At 51.7% G+C, this 12,529-nt stretch overlaps 1 protein-coding gene across 9 annotated transcripts in view; it reads left to right on the top strand.

Moving 5' to 3' along the window:
• Positions 1-12,529, top strand: part of SNED1 (sushi, nidogen and EGF like domains 1) — a 2,618,914-nt gene that overhangs the window by 2,060,108 nt on the left and 546,277 nt on the right. For all 9 annotated transcript variants that reach the window (XM_078665627.1, XM_078665624.1, XM_078665625.1 and 6 more), the window contains one exon: positions 4,415-4,598. In XM_078665627.1, the coding sequence (XP_078521753.1) occupies positions 4,415-4,598 (184 nt within the window). The remainder of the gene's footprint in view (positions 1-4,414; positions 4,599-12,529) is intronic.

The following is a 12,529-nucleotide window of genomic DNA, read 5'->3' as shown; positions in this document are numbered from 1 at the left end:
CATCACTTCTTCTCCTAAGTGAACACTGGTCACTTGTCGGGGCGGAGCACCAGTGGGTGCTGGTTTTCCAAACAGGCGACACTTGGGGTCACTGGCTATGTGCCCCGGGTCACCAAATTTGAAACAATTGAAGGGCCCCTTTGGAACAGGTCTACCTGTCGGGGCCCCATTCTGCTTTGGGGGTGGGGGAGGCTGAGAACCTTTCTGCTGGTCCCCTTGGGGATTACTTTGGGGGCCTTTTTGGAACCCTTTCTGTTTTCCCTTGTCCCCCCCACTCTTCTGCTGGGGACCCTGCCCACCCTTGGCGGAGTCTCCCACTGGACCCTTGTGGACCCTGGTGCTGAGCCAGCGGTCCGCCTCCTCAGCAAGCTTCCTCGGGTTGGACAGTTTGCTATCAATCAGGTGCTGGCGTAACTCAGGAAAACATTGATCAGACAAGTGCTCCCATGCAATTAAATCAAAGAGACCTTGAAAATCATTCACTTTGTTACCCTTCACCCAACCATCCAGTGCTCTGCAAAAAAAAGTCACAAACTCCACATATGTATTCCCAGGCCGCTTATTACACCCCCTAAACTTCTGCCTATACATTTCAGGGGTAAGCCCATACCTGGTCATTAAAGCTTCTTTCATATGGGGATAGGATCTCTGGTCTTCAGTGGGCAAATCTAGCAGGGTGTCCCGCCCTTCGCTAAGGAACCTTCCCCATAACCCCGCTCCCCAATCCTTCTCAGGGACCCGGTGGGAAAACATGGCTACCTCATATGCCCTAAACCACTGTCCTATGTCATCCCCCTTAAAGAACTCTTTAACTACATCTTTGGAGATGTGCACTCTTGACTCTACCTGCACCGGCGTTGCGCTGCCACCAGAGGGAGGATGATCCAAGGTTTTCTCTTTTAGACTCATCTCCCTCATTTTCACATCATACTCCAATTGGAGTTTTCGCTCTTCCAGAGCCATTCTTTTGCTTTCAAGCTCCATTTGGCCCTTTAAATTCAATTCTGCCAGTTTTATCTCATGATCCCTGGTTGCCTGTCTGTCTGCCAGCTCCTCTGGCGACAGGCCTCTGCCAAAGCTAATGACGCTGTCTGGTTTTTCCAGACTCACAGGATCCACAGGTGCACCCTGATCCTCAGGTGCCTTCCTAGATTCCATCCAGGCCTTCAGGGCTTTGTAGAACTCAGGTTTGTTTTTGCACCCTGCGTGTGGAACCTTGAGTTTCCTGCAAAAAAAACTCAGTTGCTTCTTTGTGTAGTCATCCAGCTTTGATGCATCCCATTCTAGCTCCTGCGCACCAGAGGCTATGGACTCTCCTCCATCAATGCTGTTTGTGCCAGGCATGCTTGCAACACTAGGGATCTTCTCCCTTAGCAAAATTAAGAACCAAAAAGTCTGTGGCTAAGTTACTGGACTGTAATCACTTATGCAATGGTCAGTAGCTAAGGTAAAACACTGCAAATGTAAATTCGCGAATCCTCACCGCTGCGTCCAATGTAGGAAGGGGGAGTCTCTGGTTGGCGCAGTGCAGCACTGGCGACAAGCAGGGCCTCTCTCTTCCCCGTCAGGGCTGAGGGTTACCTTCAAGACAACCTCTGCTTACCCTCTAGGTAGTGTGGCTTAAGCAGTCTTAGGCTAATCTCTGGGGCATGTAGGGTTAAACATTTGCAACATTACACCAGCACCACCAACCCACCACACAATGACACCAAACTGTATTTGTAAAAATATATCTTCTTTATATAAATTTCAAGCAGGCTTGTAAATACAATCTTGGTTCACTTAAAACGGTTCCAGTGTACTTTAGGTTAAGTTTCCACAGTTCTTTCTTAGCAATAAGCAATCTTTGTTTAGTGTTATTCCCAAACAGTTCTTTAAGTTCCTTTCACACAAAAAGGGGGGGTCAGGCTCTTCAATGTATCGTTGTGGTTCTGCAGGCGCTGTTCCTTATCAGCCAGGGTCGCCCCGGGCTGTCCGTGGACCTCTCTGCGCCCCTCGGCTCCTCCGCGCTGGAAAAGCGGGCCCGGTCTACCCACCCTCACGCTTCTGGCGGGGGCGGCGGCCGGGGAGTCAAAGTCCGCCTCTCTCTGCGCGCTGCACGGCTGTGCGCGGCTGGCGGGGGAGAGAGCGGGGGCCCTGGGAGCGCTCAGCACGCGGCTCCTGGGGCGAGGCGAGGCAGCGGGCGGTGCGAGCGAAGCAAGACAGATGCTCGCACCGCGGGGCAGGACACAGTACCTTTTCTTGTTGAAGCAGCCTGGGCACAGTTCAGCGCGGTGATCCGCGTCGCGGTGTCTCCCTTCCGACGTTGGAGCGAGCGGCGGCTCGGCTCTGGCTCGGGGGTTGGCGTTGCGGCGCGGGCCGGGCTGATGAAGCGCCTTGAGATTTCCTGACACAGGGGGCACACGCAAACGGGGTAGCGATCCTCGGCGCGGGCCTCTTTCTATCCAGGCGACGATCAGGCGCCCCACGCAACAGCTGTTTCAGCGGCGGCGCGTTCAGGGGCACAAGACTCGAAGGGGTGCAAGCAGGCACCGGGCGCCACCTTCTCTTCACGATGCGAGCTGCAGCTCGGGGTCAGTCACGGTGTTTGGATCAGCTGGGCTGGTCTTCACGATGCTCGGGGCCAGGCAGGCGGCAGTCACTTTGTTTAGAGCGAGGGCAGCTCCCAGAGGGGTGCTAGAAAGCGCGATGGTCAGAGCGCGCTCTGCTTTTCCTGGAGAGGCTCGCAAAAGGAAAACAGCGTCTTGCAGTGGTTCCTCTGTCAGGGGATAGCGCCCACTGTTCCTGGGGCGCTGGTCAGGGGGCAAGTTCACAGGCAAGCCCTTGGAGATCTCTCAGCAGAGTTTGGCTCAAAGTTCAAAATAAAAGCAAAAGTCTCTTGTAGTCTTTTCTCTTCCTCTCCTTTGGCAGCAAGGCACCAGACACAGGCCAGAGTCAGCACTCCTCCTTGTAGTCCTTCCAGGTCCTTCTCTTCGGGCAGAGTTTCTCTTGTAGCACAAACAGGATCTAATTTACAAGGAGCAGGGCTCCTTCTTTTATACCCAGTTTCTTTTGTTCTAGCAAGCCAGGGGGGCCTCTGCATAACTGCTCCAGTCTCTGAGCACTTGTTGTGGGTACTTCTGGCTTCTGCATTCAGTGTGAGGGCAGGCACATCAGCCGCTCCCCAGGGGGGCGGAGCCGGCATTGTGAAGGCAGGGGCAGCTTGAGCACTTTGTTGACAGGCTTCGGTCCTTCCTGGGCCAGGTGCAGGCTGAGTCATCAGTCGCTCCCCAGGAGGGCGGAGCCAGCATTGTGGAGGCAGGGGCACAGCCTGATGCATCATTCAGGGGAAACTCCCACCACCCACTAAGGGGTCATCCTGCTAATCACTACCTGTCAACTCCCAGCCCTGTCACTCACACACATCAGACAGTCAGATCCACATCCAAGCAGAGGCGGGCTGAAATGGTTAGGCCAGCAAATGCTAACTTTCTAAAAGTAGCATTTGCAAACCCAGACTATTAAAATAAACTTTACTAAAAGAAGTATTTTATTATTCTGAGCTCAGGCATACTAAACATGAATTTCTACCATGTTCCCTGAGCCTGCTGGGATTATAGAGTGTAATAATTCCAGCAGCCCATCTGGCCTAAAGGGAACTGGTAGCCTTACAATAGTGAAAAACGAATTTGGCAGTAATTCACTATTAGAACATGCCACACACATCAGGGCATGTTCTACCTTACACTTACAATGCACCCTGCCCTCAGGCCTACCATAGGGGTGACTAATATGAAGTTAAGGGAAGGTTTAGGGGCTGGCAAGTGTGTGCACTTGCCCAGCCAGTGTGACAGTACCAGACTGCACGCAGGTTCTGCAATGGCAGACCCTAGACACATTTTAAGGCTGCTTCTGTGGGTGGCGCAACCAGCGCTGCAGGCCCACTAGCAGTGTTGGCATTCACAATCCCTGGCACTCCTGGTGCACTTTACTAGGGACTAACAGTAAATCCAATGAACCAATCATGGACATCAATCACAGGTACACTTTACAGTAGGGAGCACTTGCACTGCGGCACGGGTTGGCCGTGGCGCAGTGCCCTGAGTAGCAGACACCAGCAAAACATTTGAGGCACAACAGCAAAAAGTGGAAGGGAAACTCACGCCAAGGTGCCAGGTCTAACAAATGTCAAGTAGATGCACGAGGCGTCTCCTCTCATTGTTAGAGGTTCACTTTACATACAGTGCTGCCACAGCCACCCCAGAAGCACTACTTTCACTCATGACTGTATTAATTTAGAAACACGCTTAGCTCTTGTCTGTAGGTGTCATTGTGAAGGCATATTTGCAGTCCTTAAATCTGTGCCATACCTCAAAGATTTTTTGGACGTCGCCCTATTAAGTGTTGACCCTTATATCTTTTCTCATCCTGTCAGGGCCGCTTCCTGTCGATGCCTTCCAAGTACGCAACATCACAGCGCACTCCATTACGGTAACATGGGGCCTGCACAAGGGGGCGCACTCGACTGTCAGCAGGATCCGGGTGACCCTCCTCCATCCAGGGGACGAAGAGCACCGCCACAGGGATATACAACCCAGCACCAACAAATACACATTCTGGTGAGGAGCGGGGCAGCACCCCACAAGATAGAGATTCACAAGTATGAACAGGAGAGAGGAAATTGTGGTTTGGGGATGTGTGAATGGGACACAAAGAAGTGGGAGCGGAGAATTGGACAGCATGAGAGAAAGTACAAGTTAAGAATGTTGGCGAGACTAATGTGAAGAGCAGCTTTTGTGTTTAACATTATATTATACCCATTCAATCAATCAATCAATCAGTGCATTTATATAGCGCACTACTCACCCGGAGGGTCTCAAGGCGCTGGGGGAGGGGGGGTCCGCTACTGCTCGAACAGCCAGGTCTTGAGCTGTTTCCTGAAGGCGAGGTTTTCCTGGGTCAGGCGGAGGTGGGTCGGGAGGGAGTTCCAAGTCTTGGCGGCCAGGTAGGAGAAGGACCTTCCTCCAGTGGTGGCTCTTCGGATCCGGGGGACGGCGGCGAAGGCGTGGCTGGATGAACGAAGCTGGCGTGTGGGAGCGTAGAAGTTGAGGCGGCTGTTGAGGTATGCTGGTCCTTGGTTGTGCAGGGCTTTGTGTGCGTGGGTGAGGAGACGGAAGGTTATTCTTTTGTTGACCGGGAGCCAGTGCAGATCTCTCAGGTGTCCGGAGATGTGGCTGCGACGGGGGATGTCCAGGATGAGTCGTGCTGAGGCGTCCTGGATCCGCTGGAGTCTCTTCTGGAGTTTGTGGTGGATCCGGCGTAGAGGGAGTTGCCGTAGTCCAGACGGCTGGTGACGAGGGCCTGGGTGACCGTCTTCCTGGTCTCGGTGGGGATCCACCGGAAGATCTTACGTAGCATGCGCAGGATGTTGAAGCACGATGAGGAGACGGCGTTGACTTGTCTGGACATGGAGAGGGAGGAGTCCAGGATGAAGCCCAGATTGCGTGCGTGGTCTGTTGGTTTGGGTGCGCTGCCCAAGGCGGGGGGCCACCAGGAGTCGTCCCAGGCGGAGGGTGAGGATCCCAGGATGAGGACTTCCGTCTTGTCCGAGTTCAGTTTCAGGCGGCTGTTCATCCTCCACTTGGCTACTTCTGTCATCCTTTCGTGCAGGTTGGCTCTGGCGGTTGCGGGGTCGTTGGTGAGGGAGAGGATCAGCTGGGTGTCGTCGGCGTAGGAGATGATGTTGAGGTTGTGTTGGCATGCGATGGCCGCAAGGGGGCTCATGTAGACGTTGAAGAGGGTTGGGCTGAGCGAGGAGCCTTGCGGAACGCCGCAGATGACTTTGGTAGCTTCTGATCTGAACGGGGGGAGGCGGACTCTCTGTGTCCTTCCGGCGAGGAAGGAGATGATCCACTCCAGTGCCTTCTCCTGGATTCCGACGTTGCTGAGGCGCTGCACTAGGGTGCGGTGGCAGACAGTGTCGAAGGCCGCGGAGAGGTCTAGGAGGATGAGGGCCGCTGTTTCTCCGTTGTCGAGCAGGGCTCGGATGTCATCGGTGGCTGCGATCAGGGCGGTCTCGGTGCTGTGGTTGGCCCGGAAGCCAGACTGCGAGAGGTCGAGGGATCCGTTCGTCTCAAGGAAGGCGGCCAGCTGCTTGTTGACGGTCTTCTCGATGACTTTTGCAGGAAACGGGAGCAGCGAGATGGGGCGGTAGTTCTTGAGGTCGGTGGGGTCGGCTGATGGCTTCTTTAGTAGAGCGCTGAGTTCGGCGTGCTTCCAGCTCTCCGGGAAGGTAGCGGTGTTGAAGGAGGTGTTGATGATGTCCCGCAGGTGGGGTGCGATGACAGCGTCGGCCTTGTTGAAGACGTGGGGAGGGCAGGGGTCGGTCGGAGATCCGGAGTGGATGGAGTTCATCGTGCGGATGGTGTCTTCGGTGCTGATCGGGGTCCAGGTGCGGAGGGTGGTGGTGGGGGGCGGTGGTTCAGTCGTGGCGTGCGTCGGTTGGGTGCTGAAGCTGTTGTGTATGTCCGCGATCTTGTTGTGGAAGTAGGAGGCCAGGGAGTTGCAGAGGTCTTGCGAAGGGGTGATGTCGTTGTTGCCGGCGTTGGGGTTGGAGAGCTCTTTGACGATGTTGAAGAGTTCCTTGCTGTTGTGTGCGTTGTTGTCCAGTCGTTCCTTGAATGCAGACTTCTTGGTGGCGTGGATCAGTTGGTGGTGTTTTCGGGTGGCGATCTTGAGGGCAGTCATGTTGTTCGGTGTTGGGTCTCTGCGCCAGGCTTTCTCGAGGTCTCGGCAGTTCTTCTTGGAGCTCTTGAGTTCGTCGGTGAACCATGGGGCTTTCTTGCTGCAGGGTCTGCTAGGCGGGGTCTTTAGAGGGGCGAGGTCGTCTGCGCAGTCGCTGATCCACTTTGCGAGGTTGGTGGCTGCCTGGCTTGGGTTCGTTGTGCTGGTGGGAGGGTTCATGCTCAGGGAGGTCGCGAGCTGGTCGGCTGTGATCTTGTTCCAGCTTCTGCGTGCAACCTGTTGCTGGTGGTGGTGGATCGTGTTCCTTCTGAAGCTGAAGTGGACGCAGCTGTGGTCCGTCCAGTGGAGTCCGGTGGTGTGGCTGAAGGTGATGTCCTTGCTGGATGAGAACACGGGGTCGAGTGTGTGTCCTGCGTAGTGGGTGGGGGTGGTCACCAGCTGCTTGAGACCGAGGGTGGCGAGGTTGTCCAGCAGGGTGGTGGTGTTGCGGTCGTTGTTGTTCTCCAGGTGGAAGTTGAGGTCCCCGAGGAGGATGTAGTCAGCGGAGGGGAGGGCGTGCGGGCTGATGAAATCGGCGATGTCTTCGCTGAATTGTGTGCGTGGTCCCGAGGGTCGGTAGATGAGGGTGCCTCTGAGGGTGGTCCTGGGGTTGATGTGGATCTGGAAGTGCAGGTGTTCGGCGGGTGCGAGGATGTCGTCGGAGTTGGTCGTGATGCGGATGGTCTTTCTGTGGATGATGGCGATGCCTCCTCCTGTCTGGTTGACGCGGTCCCTCCGGATGATCTTGTAGCCGTCCGGGATGGCGATGGCGATGTCGGGCGCTGAGGAGGCGTTCATCCAGGTTTCTGTGAGGAAGGCGACGTCTGGGGTTGTGCGATGTACCTTAGTGCTTTAAAGGAAAATACTATCTTAGCACGGGAAATAATACAGGGCCCTGATTACAACAAGTGGGCTAATTCTGTTTTGGAGTCAAATTTAATTTGTACCTTAATCAGTAATCCAAGTTGTGCTATATTTTCCCATGCACTTATTGGGTTATCTTTGCTCATAAGTGTGCTGCTGATTAAATCTGAATGCAAAAGAAACAATTGATGGGTGGAATGCTGGACAATGCAAACATTCACCCCCAGTCACAAGGATCTGGGTTAAATCCATCATTCTTTTGCTCAACACACCACCCCAGTTTGGACCCAGCCATATGCAAATCAGTCTTGACCCTGTTCCTTGTGGGAACAGTTCCGCCCGAACTGCCAAGCCCGGTTCTCCTTGGACTGGAAACAAGCAACCTGGGACCGGTTTCAGGGCATCACTCTTCATCAGCCAGGCTACTTTGAATCCAGTGGTGTAGTGAGCACGGAACCCACGTCTGGGTATTCCCTTCCCACTTAGAAACAATTGATGGACGGAATGCTGAATAATGCAAACATTCACCCCCAGTCACAAGGATCTGGGGTTAAACCCATCATTCTTTTGCTCACAGCACCACCCCAGTTTGGACACAGCCATATGCAAATCAGTCTTGGCCCTGTTCCTTGTGAGAACAGTCCAGCCCAAACTGCCAAGCCATTCCCTCCCTGGACCAGAAACAAGCATCCTGGGACCGGTTTCAGGTCCAGGGAGGACCTGGCTTGGCAGTTCGGGCTGGACTGTTTCCACAAGGAACAGGATCACGACTGATTTGCATATGGCTGGGTCCAAACTGGGGTGGTGTGATGAGCAAAAGAATGATGGATTCAACCTAGATCCTTGTGAATGGGGGTGAATGTGTGCATTGCCCAGCATTCCGTCCATCAATTGTTTCTTTTGCAGATTAAATCTGGCAAGAATCTTGTTGGCAGAAATCACAAAATAATTTTTCGGGGGCATTCTGGAATGCTTTCCGTTGTATGCAAATCAGAATTTCGTGCTATTTGGCAACAAGTGCCTTGCCAGGTTTTATCTACTGTAATTTTGTGGTCAAGTAATGCTGGGTATACAATTCATTTATGGTGAAAATAGCACACGTATAATTTATGCTTGTGGAAATAATGTCAGATTTCGAGTCCTGTTTTAGTTGCAAACAGGAGTTTACATCCAAAACTAAAGTAGCTTCACAGTTGTAATCAAGATCAGAGAAGAGATAGAGAGAAAGATAAAGGTGCAAGCTTGATTAACCCCTTCGATGCTTGTGACGGAACCGTTCCGTCATCAGTCACGGCTGAGCTGTGCTGATGACGGAACGGTTCCGTCACGACCGAACCCTGTTCTGGAATGTCCAGCACAGGGGGCGGAATCGGCGCCGCACGGAAGCGGTTAAGAGTTTGGCGAGCTGGTTACTCTGTGACAACCCTGATGGGTATCCCTTCCACCTTATAACTAATGCGTTGTATCTATCCTAAAGCACTTGTAATAAGGCGTCCACCAATCTCTAAATCAGGCCCAAAGTTGCCTTGATGACGTTTGCATACAAAGGATATTATTTTTTTTGTTTGATCTGTTTATTAAAAATGTTATCGTTGTGAACATAGATAGGAAGTGGTACATCATCTTAGAAAACACCATTCAAAGCTGGTAGGTAAATAAGACATACGAATCACAAATTAGCTGTACATTAGCATAGTCACTTCCGTCATGTTTGCACGTCTAAGCTTTACACATGACATTTCCTATCAATCATATGACTTCCACCCACCTTTCCGAATAATGCACAATCACATTATGATACAATAAAACTGTAACTAATCAATATTGAAAGCGCACTGACCTGCTTTGTGTCGACCTCTCCTTTGGACCTCTGTGCTGGGCTGTTTGTCCTCTGTTGCAGTGCCACTACCCTACTCCTCGCCGGACCCGCTTCGCGGGTCCCGCATCGCCGAGGAAGCCAACGGAGGACTTGTTTTTTGTGTGGTGGCTGGGGAGTCTTGGGGCTTCCTTACAGGGCTGCGAACAGAACTGCAGGGACTCCATATCCCAGGAGTCCCTGCCTGGCCAATTATTAACACCTGGCCCGCTCTCCCTGCTTGCCCCGCCCCTAGCACCCAGGTTGCTGAAAAACTGCTCTGTCCCTCGCTATCACGGGATTGAAAGCGCATTGACCTGCTTTGTGTGGACCTCTCCTTTGGACCTCTGTGCTGGGCTGTTTGTCCTCTGTTGCAGTGCCACTACCCTACTCCTCGCCGAGGAAGTCAGCGGGGGACTTGTTCTTTGTGTGGTGGCTGGGGAGTCTTGGGGCTTCCTTACAGGGCTGCGAGCAGAACTGCAGGGACTCCATATCCCAGGAGTCCCTGCCTGGCCTATTGCTAACACCTGGCCCGCTCTCCCTGCTTGCCCCGCCCCCAGCGCCCAGGTTGCTGAAAAACTGCTCTGACCCTCGCTATCACGGGATTGAAAGCGCACTGACCTGCTTTGTGTGGACCTCTCCTTTGGACCTCTGTGCTGGGCTGTTTGTCCTCTGTTGCAGTGCCACTACCCTACTCCTCGCCGGACCTGCATCGCGGGTCCCGCATCGCCGAGGAAGCCAGCGGGGGACTTGTTCTTTGTGTGGTGGCTGGGGAGTCTTGGGGCTTCCTTACAGGGCTGCGAGCAGAACTGTAGGGACTCCATATCCCAGGAGTCCCTGCCTGGCCAATTGCTAACACCTGGCCCGCTCTCCCTGCTTGCCCCGCCCCCCGCGCACCACGGTCCTTTATCATCAGCATTAACCACCGCTGCGCGGGAGCGTCCCGGTAGAAGCCCGGGACAAGGGCGGGGCCGTCTGCGGCATCAGGGGCCGCAGGAGGCTGGGCTGGGCCCCCCCTCTGACTTACTGATCCGGACTTTATATCCCAGTTGGGAACACATGACAGTAAGCTGTGCTTCACACGTATTTTATATTGTGTTCGACTAACAACTTAGTTACTGGGTTTACCTCATACTTGTACAAGATTGGTTCATATTAGATAAATTATTTATATTTTTATTTGTATCATAGACCCAGGATGTCTACAGGTGTTCCAAGCTCTTTACCGTCCACTGTAGGGGTGTCTATACTTGGGCCATTAGATAAATACTTTGCTAGGGCCACTAGAGAAATAGACAAGGAGATCACATTGGCAGAGAAACGGGCGGAGCGCCGTTTCTCTTTTGAACTCTTAAAAAATAAGCCAATAATCTCGCCACAGAAGGCTGCACTGGCTACACAATCACATAATATCACGCCTGTTGATGCAGACGCAGCGCTGTTTAGTACAGAAAATATCCCGTTAATATTTCAAGACAGTCCACCATTGTCACATGCTACGGAAAACACTAATGATTCTATTACTAACGAGCCGCCTGTTATATCTAATTGCCTTATAGACCTAAACTCCCCTATACTGGTAGATGCAGTCTCTCAGTCCAACAGAAAAGCATCTTCCCCTGTTTCTAATCTTACAGTAGAGGCTATTGTATCCTTGGAAACACAACCGCCTATAGTGGTTAGTGCAACCAAGGACAAATTACAAACTAAGAAGTATACAGGAGTATACCGTTCTCCAAAAAAGAAAAGAAGGAGGAAAAATGGGGTCAGAAAAGGGGATAAAACCTCATGTACATCATCACCCCCTATGGACCCAATTTACAAGTCACCTAGGGTAATAGGGAAGGATGTATCATCAGGGCCTCCAACTGTTCTAACTTCTCTTTCTGAAGCCTTGCCAACTAAAGGGCTAATGGAGGCTATTGAATGCCTTCTAAAATCCCTTATTCTCCCACTCACAGAGAGAGTTAAAGGGGAAAACATGAATCGTATTTTGGCAGCATTCATTCAAATTGAAGACCCTAAACTAGCCAATCGAAGTGAAGCCTGCCTTAAAACTAAACATTCTACACAGGAACCATGCAGGCAACAAATGGATACTTCCATACCCAATAACACGCTTGCAGACACAAATTCTACCAAATTGGCAGTCATGACAGACAAACGCATTGAGAAGGTTAAATTAGGTGCCCCGAAAGTCCTTCCTATTAGAAACGACCGTTCAACGAAGATAAGTCAAACGACTGGAGTAAAAACACATTTTAGAAATACAGTAGACTTACCCCCAGAATCGTCTAACTATGTCATTACTTTAACAGGAGTTCCGGCCGTGCCAGCAGGAAACACAGAATCTAATACTAGTCTTAAAAATAAAGTTATAAACTGGCTGCGTAACAATAGACCTCTCCCATTACATCTAAATGGAGATATAGTATCGGTGAGACGGTGTAATTGGGTGGGCATACGGCCCAAAGACATTGAAGGGGATGTGGTGATAGTAAATTTTAGGGATTATAGGGTGGTCAAGTACATCAGTGATTGGTTCCCAGGGAGAAGTGAGGGTGGTGTATCATCGCGTAACTTGAGCTATTTTTATCCTGAAGCTCTGATGATGCCTCCAAAAAACCCTCCAACCTTGTGTAATCTTGATGCTCCTCATTTTTCATACCAAATCCCACACTCTATCACCCATAGACAATATTATAACAATTACATCCCTTTCCTACCACCTCAACGCCCAAATAGGTACTCCTTTCCGCTTGGCAATAACTATCACCCCATAAACCCAAATGAGTACTGGAACTTCCCACTACACAATTTATTTGAACCCCCCTCTGGCTTAGATGCAAATGAATGACTTACCCCATCTACTCCTTATGAGGGACTCACCTGTGAGTACTTGTCTAATTGTAATGATTTAGTAGAAAATGATAATCTTGTACCAGGGATGCTCCATCTTGAAAATCTGGATGGTGTATTGATAATGGAAGAAACTCCAAGTGGAGGCCATATTAGTAATAATTTTGACCATGGGAGAGTAGAATCTAG

Source organism: Lissotriton helveticus, chromosome 11 (genome assembly GCF_964261635.1).
Source record: "Lissotriton helveticus chromosome 11, aLisHel1.1, whole genome shotgun sequence".
Lineage (NCBI taxonomy): Eukaryota > Metazoa > Chordata > Amphibia > Caudata > Salamandridae > Lissotriton > Lissotriton helveticus.
The sequence above is the reverse complement of the archived record's forward strand: the minus strand, read 5'-3'. Positions and strand labels throughout refer to the sequence as shown.